General features: G+C 60.2%; 10 protein-coding genes across 10 annotated transcripts; 5 read left to right on the plus strand and 5 right to left on the minus strand.

Annotated features, from left to right (window-relative positions):
- Window positions 1–107: 107 nt before the first annotated feature.
- OT_ostta11g03100 (Protein of unknown function DUF2343) lies at window positions 108–1,157 on the plus strand (the record flags this gene model as incomplete). The annotated part of the gene is made up of 1 exon (XM_003082084.2): window positions 108–1,157. The coding sequence occupies one exon, from the start codon at window positions 108–110 to the stop codon at window positions 1,155–1,157; it is 1,050 nt and encodes a 349-aa protein (XP_003082132.2).
- A 209-nt stretch (window positions 1,158–1,366) lies between these two features.
- On the plus strand, window positions 1,367–2,194 carry OT_ostta11g03110 (Nucleoside diphosphate kinase; the record flags this gene model as incomplete). The annotated part of the gene is made up of 2 exons (XM_022983076.1): window positions 1,367–1,509; window positions 1,768–2,194. The coding sequence occupies 2 exons, from the start codon at window positions 1,367–1,369 to the stop codon at window positions 2,192–2,194; spliced, it is 570 nt and encodes a 189-aa protein (XP_022840003.1).
- Window positions 2,195–2,470: 276 nt separating this feature from the next.
- OT_ostta11g03120 (unnamed product) lies at window positions 2,471–3,526 on the plus strand (the record flags this gene model as incomplete). Its single annotated transcript, XM_022983077.1, has 1 exon — window positions 2,471–3,526. One exon carries the CDS (start codon window positions 2,471–2,473, stop codon window positions 3,524–3,526), a length of 1,056 nt encoding a protein of 351 aa, XP_022840004.1.
- Window positions 3,518–4,684, minus strand: OT_ostta11g03130 (Peptidyl-prolyl cis-trans isomerase, FKBP-type; the record flags this gene model as incomplete). Its single annotated transcript, XM_003082087.1, has 1 exon — window positions 3,518–4,684. One exon carries the CDS (start codon window positions 4,682–4,684, stop codon window positions 3,518–3,520), a length of 1,167 nt encoding a protein of 388 aa, XP_003082135.1.
- A 151-nt stretch (window positions 4,685–4,835) lies between these two features.
- On the minus strand, window positions 4,836–5,144 carry OT_ostta11g03140 (unnamed product; the record flags this gene model as incomplete). The annotated part of the gene is made up of 1 exon (XM_003082088.1): window positions 4,836–5,144. One exon carries the CDS (start codon window positions 5,142–5,144, stop codon window positions 4,836–4,838), a length of 309 nt encoding a protein of 102 aa, XP_003082136.1.
- Window positions 5,145–5,343: 199 nt separating this feature from the next.
- Window positions 5,344–6,225, minus strand: OT_ostta11g03150 (Histidine phosphatase superfamily, clade-1; the record flags this gene model as incomplete). The annotated part of the gene is made up of 1 exon (XM_003082089.2): window positions 5,344–6,225. One exon carries the CDS (start codon window positions 6,223–6,225, stop codon window positions 5,344–5,346), a length of 882 nt encoding a protein of 293 aa, XP_003082137.2.
- Window positions 6,226–6,361: 136 nt separating this feature from the next.
- On the minus strand, window positions 6,362–8,620 carry OT_ostta11g03160 (EF-Hand 1, calcium-binding site; the record flags this gene model as incomplete). The annotated part of the gene is made up of 1 exon (XM_022983078.1): window positions 6,362–8,620. One exon carries the CDS (start codon window positions 8,618–8,620, stop codon window positions 6,362–6,364), a length of 2,259 nt encoding a protein of 752 aa, XP_022840005.1.
- Window positions 8,621–8,913: 293 nt separating this feature from the next.
- OT_ostta11g03170 (unnamed product) lies at window positions 8,914–10,488 on the minus strand (the record flags this gene model as incomplete). Its single annotated transcript, XM_003082091.1, has 1 exon — window positions 8,914–10,488. One exon carries the CDS (start codon window positions 10,486–10,488, stop codon window positions 8,914–8,916), a length of 1,575 nt encoding a protein of 524 aa, XP_003082139.1.
- Window positions 10,489–11,022: 534 nt separating this feature from the next.
- OT_ostta11g03180 (unnamed product) lies at window positions 11,023–11,579 on the plus strand (the record flags this gene model as incomplete). The annotated part of the gene is made up of 2 exons (XM_003082092.1): window positions 11,023–11,064; window positions 11,244–11,579. The coding sequence occupies 2 exons, from the start codon at window positions 11,023–11,025 to the stop codon at window positions 11,577–11,579; spliced, it is 378 nt and encodes a 125-aa protein (XP_003082140.1).
- A 209-nt stretch (window positions 11,580–11,788) lies between these two features.
- On the plus strand, window positions 11,789–13,324 carry OT_ostta11g03190 (UTP--glucose-1-phosphate uridylyltransferase; the record flags this gene model as incomplete). Its single annotated transcript, XM_003082093.1, has 1 exon — window positions 11,789–13,324. The coding sequence occupies one exon, from the start codon at window positions 11,789–11,791 to the stop codon at window positions 13,322–13,324; it is 1,536 nt and encodes a 511-aa protein (XP_003082141.1).
- Between the last annotated feature and the right edge of the window lie 190 nt (window positions 13,325–13,514).

The following is a 13,514-nucleotide window of genomic DNA, read 5'->3' on the forward strand; positions in this document are numbered from 1 at the left end:
TGCGACGTCGCCCGTCGCGCACTCGCGATGTGACCGACGTCGATGGAATCGATGGATGGAATCATCACATCGCGACGACGACGACGACGACGTGGTTCGCGCGCGCGATGGCGGGGCGGGCGATCTCGCGCGCGCGCGTCCTCGTCGTCCCGCGCGCGTCGACGACGACGACGTGGTTCGCGCACGCGGGCGCGGTGGGAGAGCCGAGCGACGCGCGGGAGAGCGACGCGGCGCGCCGAGCGAGCGCGAGAGGGGCGACGACGCGGGCGGTGACGCGGGCGGTGGACGCGACGATGCCGTTCGCGCGACGGTGGGCGCTGGGGGCGATGCGGTACGCGGAAGAGACGTGGCGGGCGATGGGGGCGGCGGGGCGCGGGACGGCGCGACGGCGGATTTACGAGGCGGGGAACTACGCGATGGAACGGATAGATCCGCGAGAGCACGCGCTGAGAGCGTTGCCGTCGGTGACGTCGTCGATTGAGATTGTGTATCCGGGAGGTGGAACGATGAAAGCGAGCGAAGCTTTGGGGCTGGTGCGAGCGACGCTTCGCGACGGACGCGCGTCCGCGCGTAACGCGATGAGACTGTACAGCCTGGGCGTTCCGCTATCCATGCCGATGTTTCTCACCCCGCTGAGTAATTTTCCGCTATATTACTTTATCTACAGATTATGGGGCGCTTCGGAGGCGTCGGCGAACGCGACCGAGGCGCTGCGAGTGCTCGACGCCGGCGCCGCGGATGACGCGCGAGCGAACGAAACAGAGGCGCGGTTCTTCCGGATATCGCGCGGAGACGACGGCGATGGCTCGACGGTTGGTGAGTGCAAAAGACTGAGACCGATTAATTCGTTGAATTCGGACACGGGCGGGGAAGTATCGACGACGGATGAGCCGCACGCCTTGGCGTGCTGTAGACTCGCTCGTCCCGGCGGCGAGACGCTCCTCCGCGGCGACGCCGCGCCAGAGGTCTTATTCGTCCCGTGCGACGCCCTCGGCACCATAGCCGCCCGCTATCACGGTGGAGACATCGATGCGGACGCGTCTACATCTCCGTGCGCCGCCGCGGCTGTCGAACGTCTCTTCGGCGCCGCGGGCGTCGTCGAGCTCAGCCGAAAGCACCGCCGCTACGAAGAAATTTACGGCGCGACCGCGCGATAGGAATAGCACGCACCCATCGCATCATCGCCGACGCATCACGTCTTCCTCCCGACCGGCCCGATCCGTTCCCACGTCGCCTCGCGCGCGTCCGCGGACGTCCTCGCGACCGCGCCGCGCGCCGCGTCCACATCGGATTGGGCCAATCCAAAGCCACGTCATCACATCTTTCGCCCTCTCCCCCATTCCTCGCCGCGCGTCGAGCTCGCGTCATGTCCGCCCTCTCCGCCCGCGCGAACATCGCGCACGGTCGCCCGCGCGTCGCTCGCGGCGCGAACGCGCGCGCGACCCGAGCGTCGCGTCACGTCGTTCGCGCTGGAAGGTTTGAGACGGAGCGCACGTACATCATGATCAAGTGCGTGTGGTCACACATCGCGCGCGGGGGCGACGACGGCGACGCCGAGCGAGAGGACGAGTGATGCCGCGCGCGCGCGCGGAGGGGACGATCGAGACCGTCGATGACGCGGGAGAGAGGCGGGAGGGAAGGGGTCGGTCGAGGGCTAGGGCGGCGGCGGCGGCGGCGGCGGCGGACGCGCGAGGCGCGCGAGCGACGGAGAGGGAGATGGACGCGATGGATGACTGACGCGTGAGATACTTTTAACGAACGTGATAGGCCGGATGGTGTCCAACGGGGACACGTCGGGGAGATCATCTCGCGGTTCGAGAAGAAGGGGATGGTGCTCAAGGCGTTGAAGACGTACCAGTGCCCGAAGGCTGTGGCCGAGGAACACTACAAAGATCTCTCCTCCAAGCCGTTCTTCGGAGATTTGGTGAACTACATCTGCTCCGGTCCGGTCGTGGCGATGATCTGGGAGGGTCCGGGCGTGGTCAAGAGCGCGCGCTTGCTCATCGGCGCCACGAACCCGCTCGAGTCCGCCCCGGGGACGATTCGTGGTGATTTGGCCGTCGAGGTCGGACGTAACGTCATCCACGGATCGGACTCCGTCGAATCTGCCGAGCGTGAGATCGAGCTTTGGTTCGGCGACAAGGCTGGTGTCGTGGACTGGACCCCGACCATCACGCCGTGGGTCCGGGAATAAACCAACCGTCAGGCGTCCCGTTGAACGTTCTATTGAACGTGCAATTTGCAAATATGATCTTCGCGCCAATAACGCGTACGTCGATTCATTCATTCATCGAGCACGCGTCGAGCTTCGTTTCGTGAGATATTTCCTCGACGTGGACGGATCATCCGCGCTCTCGGTGTTGCCTCTCGCCGGGTTCCCTTTGACTTTGGTCAACCTCTTCGACAAACCCTCGCGCACGTCTCGCGCCACGACGCGCGATTCAACGCGCGCGAACGCACGAGAAGCTCAATGCTTCCGGCTTCGGACGTGCACGGCGCGTGCGTTCGCGTTAAGCGCGCGCTCCGTCGCGCTAAATTTCCTCTCAACGAACGGGGGACTCGAATCGACGCAGACGTGCGAAACGGCGCGGGGGAATTCTTCGTCGCCGCGCTTCGTCACGTCCTGTGCTCGCGCTCGAGCGTGTCGAGAGATATTGGCGACCGCGGGCACGATTTACTGGGGATCGAGAACGATTTGCGATTCACCGAGCGCGCGTTTCGAGCGATGATCGACGTGTTCGGGTACAAGCCGAGAGTCAGCGCGTCGCAGTTCGCGTCTGCGAGCGGATTCGCCGTGGTGAAGATGACGACGCTATTGGACGCGCTGGCGCACGTTGAAGCGTGCGAAACAGAGATAAATCGGCGAGATCGAGATGGAGTTCGACGTCCTGAACGGCGAGCGAGATCGCGCGCTCGATTTCCCAAACGAGAGTCGACGCAGCCGGCGACGCGCATGGAGACAAGATTCGTGACATTCGACGAAGATAGCGAAGACGAGAGCGTGAGAGCATTTGATGTACGCGCGTTTGAAGACTGGGATTTCGTAGACGCGGAAGGAGGGGTAGGAAACGGACATGAAAGCGCTCACCGCACTGCGCTCGAGCGTTCCGATGGGACCATGTACTCAAATCCACAGTATCTCTCGCCTGACTGTCGGGCGATACCTCTTGATTTCGATCGGCTGGCTGTCGACACTTTAAGAGTTGAGTTTGCGGAGATGTTAGGGAGGTTATCGCGTGTGGAAAAGGAACTCACGATCGTGACAACAAAGTATCGCGATTTGGAGCAGCGAATCGACGTAAAGATGGAGAAGGCTACAACAGTCAACATGGACAACGACAACGACGAGGACGACGTCGACGAGAAAGAAAACGCCATGAGTGTTTTAGAGTCGAGTCACTCTCCCCGAGATCTAGCGAATTCACAATCTCCAAAAGAAACAACAGAGCAATTCATCAGTCGATACATCGAAAGGTTACGTGAACTAAGCGCGCGCGATGAATGGGACAGTAAAACATCATTCTAGTTTGTTATCGGCTCCTTCATTATCGGCTTCTTTGAAGCACATCACTGCCACTGTGCAGACGGCGAGGACGATTGTAGTGGAAAGAAACGGACGCCGGCGACAAAAACTAGTCATCCTACCGACAAAAGTGGTCTGTACCGCGCTCGTCGTGTCCTCCTCCGAGGTGGCTTTCATCATTCGTACGCACCGTTCACGCTCTGTTTTACTTTCTACCGATCGCGTCGTCTCTATTCGTCGACGAACACGCACGAATGCCTCGCGGATCGCTTTATCCTTCGACAACTCTAAAGCGTCACGCAGACATGACAGAGCTTCTTCATCCCTCTCCAAGGACTCCAGAGCGATCGCTTTACGATACATGGCTTTCACCGCCGTGCGATCAATTTCCAACGCCGCGTCGCATCGCATCAGAACCTCCGTTTGCCGACCGAGTTTTGCCAAAGCAGTTGCGGCGTTCGTGTTCACCGTGACTGCCATCTTTGCAATGGCGTACATTTCTTCATCCGTGATCTGAGCAGCCTGGAACAATACTCGAGAGAGTTCCGTCGCGCACTCGTCATATCTTCGAAGTGCTCTCGAGTACTCTCCTCTCGAAAACAGCGCGTTCGCTTCCTCCCGTACCACCGCGTTTGCGTCTAAAACGCGTCTCGCGGACGCCAGCGCGTCCAAACGCTCCTTTCGCCGAATCTTCGCCAGCTCTATCTCCCATTCGACGTAACAGTCTCTCGGAACGCTCTCGATTGGTTCTTTCTCGAAACAGTCACCACGCCCGCTCGGGACGACGACTCCACACACCTCGCCAACGAACATCGTGAGCGCCGCCGCCTCGAAACCGACGCACACCTCGCTCGAGCTCGCGTCCGTCCTCGCGTCGTCCACGACGAACGTCGACTCCCGCGCCGGCGTGAAACGATCGTGGCGAATCACGTCATCGTCGATGATTTGTCTCAGCCGCCATCCTCGCACGCGAAGCGTCACCTCGTCGTCGAGACGAGGACACGAAAAGTCTTCCTCGTGGTCCTCGAGCGGTGCGTCGTGGTCCGACGCCTTCGTCTCGATGAACAGACGCTTACAGCGCACTCGAGCCCCGAGCGGAAGTCTCGGACCGTGCCTGACGACGCGAGTGACGCTCCCGTCGGTGTCACCCGTGGCGGTCATGGCGTCGCGGAGTGGCGTCGCGTCGGCGCGCGCGCGCGGTCGCCTTCGGTGTCGCTCGCGCGGTGCGGTGCACTCGTGACGTGGGACGCGCATCACCGTCGTATTGAATCATCGGGCTAGGGCTATTTGGCGCGCGCGTCGCGCGTCGCGATCACATCATGTTTTGTCGTCTGAAGTCCAACGCTCGGGTCTGATACGTCTTCCCCACGCGATCGCCGAACTCGGTGTGATGCTTCCTCGGCAACCCCTTCCGTTGGCGTCGCGCGTTCGCGGCCTCTTCGGATAACGCCAGCGCGGTGTCACCGCTCACGCCGGGCGCCAGACGAGCCACCTTGGTGAAACCCAACGCGTGCGCCCCCAGGGCGATCTGCAAGCCCCAGAACCCGAGCTTGAAGTAATCCTCCGAGCAGCGACCCATCGTGGGGTCACCGGTGTACGAGGGAGGGGCAAACTCACTCATTACGCGACGCTTCGCTCGAACGCGGGCGCGGGCGAGCGCGACGGAGTGACGACTCAATGACGCGGGGGCGGGCAAACCTAGGTCTCCGGGAGACGTCCTCGCGCGTCCACGGGAGTGGTCGAAAGATTGAATGAATGACGCTCACAGACGTTTACGACGGACCGCGTGGCTCTAAATTCTACTCGTAAGCGATCGTGAATCAATTCCACGTCAGCGCTTCCGTTGGGAGATGCCCGGCGTCGCCGAGCGATCGAAGCGAGACGCGTCCGCTAGGATGGACGTCGACGCGCGTGATGGACGCGTTGTAAAGACCTATTCGGAGCCAAGCGTCGGGAGGAAGCTGAAGCGCTCGTAGAACGGAGTATCGGATGACGTTACCGTGGCATACGAAGATCTCGTGCACGACGGATGGTGGCTCCGCGGCTTCGCCCGATGGTCGATTTCGTTGGTCCGCGGCGGCGCGATGAAATATCGATCGAAACCCTGCCTCTATGCGCGGCGATTCGCTTTGATGCACCTCCTCTTTTTGGTTCCACGTGTCTGGCTCGGGTCGACAAGGTGCGCCCTCTCGAATGAGATGTGAAACTTCCCGCCTCACGTGTGGAAAAGCTGACTCTGCGATGACATCCGCCGTCTCTCTCGCCCGCGTCATGGAGCTATGTATCATCACCGATGGGGTCGATCCAGCAAAGTCACCATCGACCGACCCACTCTCAATCAACATTTTAAGCCGTAACGCCGTTCTTTTACTTTGTTCTAGGCCCAGCGATGTGAGTCTACGAGCGCCGTCCTCGACGTCCCCGTTTTCTGGCTCCGCTTGCCCGTGCCGCACCAACCAGACGACGCGCGTCGGCTGTTTAGACGCCCCACCTTTCACCTCCTCGTTCACGGGATTCCAATCGTAACGCCATCGCGTGCGCGAGCGCTCGTCGTGAGACACAGCCGCACGCGGCGCGAGCTCGTTTTCAACTTCAACTGTCGAAGAGTTTGTTTCGCGTTCGCTGTACGCGCGGGCGACGACGATCGGGGCGACGACGACGGAGCAGGCGTACGCACACGCGCGCGTGGCGAACCTCGACATGGAGCGACGCGTCAACGTCGACGAGTGAGGTTGCCCAGTTGCAGGACGCAGGAAAGCTGAAGTTGAACGTTGCCGACGCTTCGTTTCTGGGTTTGACTGACTAGTGTGACAACGCGCGGATTTCTTTCTACTGTATTTAGCTGTCTTCGAAGATCTTTTCCGAAGCGGTCATGTCGCTCGCAGAGTGAGAGCGCCGCTTCGCGTGGGCAAGCTCGACGATGACGTGGGAGACCCCAGCGACGCTCAGGTCCTCATCAAGAACTTGCGGCAAGAACTTTTCCCCGAGCAAGTCGATGAGAGCACGATTTTCAGGATCGGTGTTATGAACGCGGATGGTTTTGCCGACGTCGGCATATCGCACGTACAACGAATTCAACGCGGCCAATGACGAGTAATCCCTGATTTTGCACCTATCCATGTAAATGACGACGTCGACGGGATCCGGCCCCATGCGAAAAGAGTTTGTGAATTCGCGATCAGTACCGAAGAAGAGCTCTCCAGAGACGTCGTACGCCACGCGAGTGCTCCCCTTTTCGCATCCGAAGATCTCTTCTTCGCGACGGACGACCTTTAATGATCCAGTCGAATTATCCCACGCGTAGAACAAGCACGCGACGACGACCCCGACTCCAACGGCAATGGCCAAGTTGGTTCTCTCCGTCACGACGGTGACCAAGATGATGATAGCGGAGTCTTTCCATCGTATGCGGTCGTTCGTATCGAACCAGAACTTTCGAATTCGTCTACCAGCGTAGTCTTCGCGTGTTCCGTCGGCTTTGCGACCGATTATCAGCCCTTTGAGGTCTCCAGACATGAGGGGTAAGCACGTCCAATCAAATGTGTAAATGACTATCATGAATAAAACTCCCGTCAATGCGGCGAGAGGTATCAGTTCGATCACCTTGGAAGCGGCAACGATGAAAATAAGGAACATAATGGACGCGAAGCCAGTGGATAGACGTCCGACACCGCCAGATTTGACGTTGATTTGCGATTGCCCAATCATGGCGTCGCCGCCCATCGCTTTGAACATGCCGGACATCGTGTTTGCAATGCCTTGTGCGATACACTCTTGCGTGAAACGTCCAGTTGCATCCGAGGTGTCGTCCAAAATCTCATCAACGCACTGAAGTGTGAGCACCGATTCGATCAAACCGACCGCGGCGAGAGAAAACGTGATCCCAAACACATGGGCAAAAGACTTGCTGGTGAGGTTGACTTTCGGCGTGTGGTACAGTGGAAAATCAACCTTCACAGGCGCCGCATCGCGCACGACCGGGGTGCCCGCATGGATCAGTGGACGGTTAATCGCGTGTTCCAAAAGTAAGCACCAGAGAATCGCCACAAGAGAGGATGGAAGGACCTTGGTGTACTTAGGTAAGAAGTGCACGATGAGCATCGACGAGAAAACATAAAACAACATGAGCCAAGTGACGCCTTGATCGAGCGTGCGCCATCTCAAAGAGTCCTCGTAACCACTGTGAATGCCATGCTCTTTATTTGCCATGAATTCAGCCAAGGAGATATGGCCACTGGAGTCGGTATCTACTTGAGTGACGATGCCCGCGACGTATGCGTTCAAGTCGCTCGATGACAAATCTGGCAGTTCTGCAGAGAAAATACTCGTCACCTCCGCCGTGCTTAATGATCCATCACGATTGGCATCGAACAAATTGAATGCGACTTGCCAATCTTTCTCTTTGAACACTTCCAGCTGTGCCTTGAAGATGATGATGGCCAAACCGTTGACGAATCCTGTCATGACGGTTTGCGGAATCATTCGCATGAGTCGTCCAGCCTGGAGGATCCCGAGAACGATCTGTAACACCCCACACAAGATCATGATCATAAACAACCACTCCAAACGCGCGTCGTATGCTTGGTGCCGCAGACTCTGACAACCAGCGGCGGTACCCGTGCACGACGCGATCTCTCCCCACTCCAATAGCTTTGCCTGCGGGAGCAACCCGTTCGGTTCCATTATTTTCACGGCAACGACCGCCATGGCGCCAGCGGCGCCGCTCACCATCCCCGGTCGTCCACCGATCAACGCAGTGATGATCCCCATGAAAAACGTGGCGTACAATCCAACCACCGGGTCCACCATGGCGACGAATGAAAACGCCACCGACTCCGGCACCTGCGCCACGGCCACGGTGAGCCCGCTCAGGAGTTCGCTCTTCAGTTTCTGCGGTTCGGCGCGGTAGTAATCGTACGATTCCTTGAAGTACTTCGGACCGCTCAGGAACGTGTCCGAGAACCCGAGGCGGTGCATGAGTTTTTGCATCCCATTCATGGCGGCGACCGACGCCGCGAGCGCCTCTTCGTGCGCGGCGTCTTCGAGCGCTTGCTTGCTCGGCGCCGTCGACGCGGACGTCGCATCGGCGTGGACCATGTCGCTCGCGTCGACGCGGGCGCGGGCGCGGGCGCGGGCGGGGCGTCGCGCGGTGACGCGCGAGGGGCGACTCGGGACCACGCGACGTGGGGCGTCGCGGCGGCGTCGCATCGAAAGACACCATGGAACGCGGACACCGGGCGGGGCGATCGAACGCGACGCGGACGCGGACGCGCGGATGCGCGAGCGCACGTACGGTCATCTCTTAAGCCTCGGTGCGTGAGATGAAAAGGTCACGGTGCGAGATTTCTCGGCGTGACGTCAAAAGAGAGGGAAAGCTGATGAAAATACAATCAAGACGCTTTCCCGTGGATCTTGTCGCACGTGTCGAACGCGTACGCCGCGACGGTGCTACTGACACCAGTCGGATCGATGAGTGATGCGAGCTCCGCCGCCGCACGAACAGCATCCGTCTCTGATTGTACATTGGCGATGCTGCTCATAGTACTCATATACCCTGTGTGCTTGCCGTGAACCTCCATGGCTTTGTCTAAGGCCTTCGCCGCGTCTTTGAGAGCAGAGGCCTTACTTCCGGCTTGTGCAACTTTAGTGGCAGCGCGGGCCCCGCTCTTGGCACCCGTCGTAGCAGCTCCAGATGATCCAGCAGACGCCACAAACGCGACGATTTCGAGCGGTCCGAGGATCTGATTTGTAACAGCAGATCCGCAAGCGGCGTCGTCACTCGCCGCACCCATGCCGCAATCGACCCACTTCTTGCCACTCACCGTCGGCGCGGTTCCCCAGCAAACGGGACCTACACCATTGAAGCCAGATCTGCACTTCGGGTAACACAGACCGGCGTCATACTCATCACCAGGAGCACATGTGGCCGCTTCCATACCGTGCGAGCAGTATATCTTTTTTGGGCAACTCGGTGCGATTCCCGAGTTATAACCGTTCCTGACGCAATCGACGCCGCACAGGTTGCAGCCGATCCAGTGCGGGTGTGACCCTGGACAGTGAGGATAGCACAAACCGAGGCAATCTTGATAATTCCCGCACATACTTCCTCCGCATACGAGTCTCGTCTTCGCCGCCCCACCCAGTAGACGACGACCGGAGGATTTGTGTTCTCCGAGGGTGGAAGAATCAGACGCCCAAGTAGTCCAACCGCACCGGATTTCACCGACACCACGGCCGTGATTACCACTATAACAGAGAAGGCCGTGATCAGTGAAGCCAGAGCCACAGCGTTGATGGCAGTCGTACCCAAAACGATAATAATTGCCGAGGTGGTGGCACTTGGTATAACAGAAGACTCCACCCGCGAGGGTTTCCTTATGTGCGGGGCAATGATTCGGGATTTTGCCCGCGCCTCGGCCGTATGAATCTTTCCAGCAGAAGTCGACGTTAATTGCGTTAGAGACGACGGCTCCGTTGACGTTAGATGCGCCGCCCACGACTTTTCCGTATCCGGAAAGCCTTGCCGCGGCGCGCGCGGCGAGCATCGCTTCGTGCTTTTCCAAAATTTCCTTGTCTTGCTCAATCTCGCGCTTGAGCTTGTCTTGGTAAGACGTAACGTTTACAGGAGGCGGTTGCGTCGCACCTTCATCGAATGTCGCTTGCGCTACCGCGTTGACAAGATCGTTCGCGTGAAGATTGTCCGCGTCTTTGGCGAACAAGTGCTCCTTGAGCAACTTGATTCGCAAAAGCGTCGCGTTCCTTCCTCCCTCTGTGGACATGAGCATTCCACCTTCGCCTTTTGATTTTGGCTGCACGCCCGGAAGTAGTTCATCGGGACCGGCGCTTCCGAGCACGGCGTAGACGTCCGGGCCGAATTCCATCTCGTCGACGTACGCGTCCAAGTCTTCAGGGAGTTCAAACTCTCCCTCGAATCCACCGAGTTGCGACGACGCCCGTCTCACCATCGCGCCGGGACGCGACAGCGCCAGCGCGCCGACGGTGAGAAGCGCGACGCCGAGCGCGGCGAAGGTGCTCCGTCGACCAGAATTCAATTTCGATCGCCCCACTCGTTCTTCATTCGCCCCGTCGTCGACCGCGGCGCCGTAGCGGGCGCCGTTCGCCTCGCTCTCGATGTTGCGTCGCATTCACCGCGTGCGCGCGCGCGCGCGTCGTCCCGAGCGATCGCGTCGCGCGCCGAGGATCTCGGCACCTCGCGCCCGTGGGTGTTGCCCTGCGTCCGTCGCCGATGAGTCGGAACCCGTGACCCGTGACCCGTGACGGTTCAACCGTCGCGAAGGCGTTCGCGCGGTGGAACCGCCGTCACCGCGTCCGGGTGGGAAAAAACCGATCCCGGCCGTCGAGGACGCGTACACGCGTACTCACGGGAATACAACGCGATGTGTCTCGCGCTCGATCGCGTGCGAACCACGCGTGGGCGATCGACACCGTCGCCACCGTCGGTGCCGCGTCGACGACACGACGCGCCGCCGACGACGAAGATGCCGGTCGATAAATTGATGATGCTCTCCGGAATGGGCACGGTGCGAGCGCCCGCGATGGGACGCGCGGCCGAGCCGTCGATCGTCGTCGATCGTCGTCGATCGGGGAATATTCGCTCGCGAGACGGCACCAGGACGGCACCAGAACGAAAAGAGGAGAGAGCGCGACGGCAACGGCGGGCGCGGACGATGGACTGACGCGCGCATCCGCTCGCGCACAGCTCGGATACGGGACGCAAATGAGATTCGCCGGTAAGACGTTCTCAAACATGTACTGGAAGGAGGGCGAACGGAACAAGGCCGACACGGTGCAAGCGAACTGGCTCGGTACCGTATTGCTCGGCACTTCGGCGATTCAGCTCTGCGCCGCGCTCGACGGCGAATGCTCGAAGAACCAACTCGCCGGCGCCGCGCTCTCCTGGGCGCTCACCCTCCCGGAATACGTCAACCAACGCGATGATTTTCACACGCCGATGTTCTTCGCGAACGCCGGAATGGGCGCCGCGATGACCGCCGTCCTCGTCAAGGCGTGGATGGACAAAGACGGCTCGAAGTGAGCGCGCGGTCTCCACGAGCGCACATCCTCTTCCTCTCAATCGCGTAAGCGATGCGAGCGAAAACGCGCGCGCGGCGATTTCAACGCACGACGCCGCGCGACTTGTGTATTGTGTATTGTGTATTGTAACGCATCGTCACGAATAAAATATCCACGGACACCCGCGCCCGCCCCACGGCGACCGTCGTCACGCTCTCGCGCGCCGTCGCCATGGGGTGCGGGTCCAGCGCGCCCGTCGCCGAGGGCGTCGCGCGCGGTCCGCTCACGTTGACGCGCGAGGACGCGCGCGCGTTCGAGCGCGTTCGAGCGCGGTACGCGAAGATTACCAATCCTCCGCAGACGACCGCGATGGGAGCGATGGGTGCGGTGGCGCCCGACGTCTCGGCGCTGCGTGCGCTGTGCGCGTCCCTGGGAGAGGTGGACATCGAACGCGCCGTGAAGGTGTTCGCGACGTCGATGAAAGAGGCCGGAAACGCGGCGAGCGGGGAGCTGGAGCCGGTCAAGGCGGAAAAGAAGACGGCGCGCGGGAGCGAGGACGCCCGGCGATGGCGCGAGCTCGGCGCGGCGGCGATTCGAGAGAACAAGCTCGCGGTGGTGCTCTTAGCGGGAGGACAGGGCACGAGATTAGGGAGCGATAAGCCCAAGGGGATGTACAACATTGGATTACCGAGTAACAAATCGTTGTTTGAACTTCAGGGAGAGCGGTTGCGAAAACTGGGTGCGCTCGCGCGCGGCGCGGCGCCGGTGTGGTACGTCATGACGTCGCCGTTCACGCACGACATGACGGTGGAATATTTTAAATCTAAATCATTTTTTGGTCTGGACGAGAAGGATGTCTTCTTCTTCAAGCAAGGTACGCTTCCGTGCTTCACGGAAGCTGGTGAGATCATCCTATCAAGTCTCAAGGACGTGGCGCAGGCGCCTGACGGTAACGGAGGCATCTACGCCGCAATGGCTCGCGAGGGTGTGATCAAAGACATGAAGCGACGCGGTATCGAGCACGTGTACGTATATTGCGTGGACAACGCTCTAGTTCAAGTGGGCGACCCTGCGTTCGTGGGACGTTGCATCGAGAGCGGCTGCGAGGCGGGCGCCAAGGTGATCCCGAAAGCCTACCCCACTGAGCCAGTCGGTGTGTTCGCGACGCGGAAAAATCCACTGACGGGTAAGAAGGAGGTACATGTTGTCGAATACAGCGAGATTCCCGAAGAGATGGCGACGGAGAAGGACAAAAGAACGGGTGAGCTCCGATTTAACGCCGCCAACATCGCCTTGCACTATTTTTCCTTCAACTTCTTGTCCAAGTGTTGCCTGGAGATTGAGCTTCCTCATCACATTGCTCGTAAAAAGATTCCATACGTAGACTTGACGACCGGATTAACGGTCAAACCGACCGAGCCGAACGGGATAAAACTTGAGGCTTTCATCTTTGACGTCTACCGATTCGCCGAATCCGTGTGCTTCGTTCAGGGCGATCGAGCCGAGGACTTTGCCCCGGTCAAAAACGCGGAGGGCGCCGGAAAAGACTCCCCGGATACCGCCCGCGACCTCATTACAAAACTGCACGCGCGCTGGATCGCCGACGCCGGCGGTTGCGTCGCCAAAGCCAAAAAAGGAGATAAAACGCCTCGATGCGAAGTCGCCCCGAGCGTCTCCTACGCCGGCGAGGGCATTCCTCGAGGCGCCAAGCTCGCGCACCTCGCGCACGTCGCCGAGCTCGCAGACTTCGAGCTCGGCGTCCAGTGAGCACCCGACGGGTAGACCCGCGGGGCGGTGTGATACACTCCACGCAATCAACACTCACCCGAGCGCTCGACGCGCGCGCGACGCACCCGCGCCGTCGGTCGCGAACCTCCATTCGATCCGCCCCGCGCGTCCCGCGCCGAGTACGCGCCAAGCCCCCGCCTCGCGTCGCCCGTCGCGCCGCAGACCCGGG

This window comes from Ostreococcus tauri (assembly GCF_000214015.3).
Source record: "Ostreococcus tauri WGS project CAID00000000 data, contig chromosome 11, whole genome shotgun sequence".
In the NCBI taxonomy this organism is placed as follows: Eukaryota; Viridiplantae; Chlorophyta; class Mamiellophyceae; order Mamiellales; family Bathycoccaceae; genus Ostreococcus; species Ostreococcus tauri.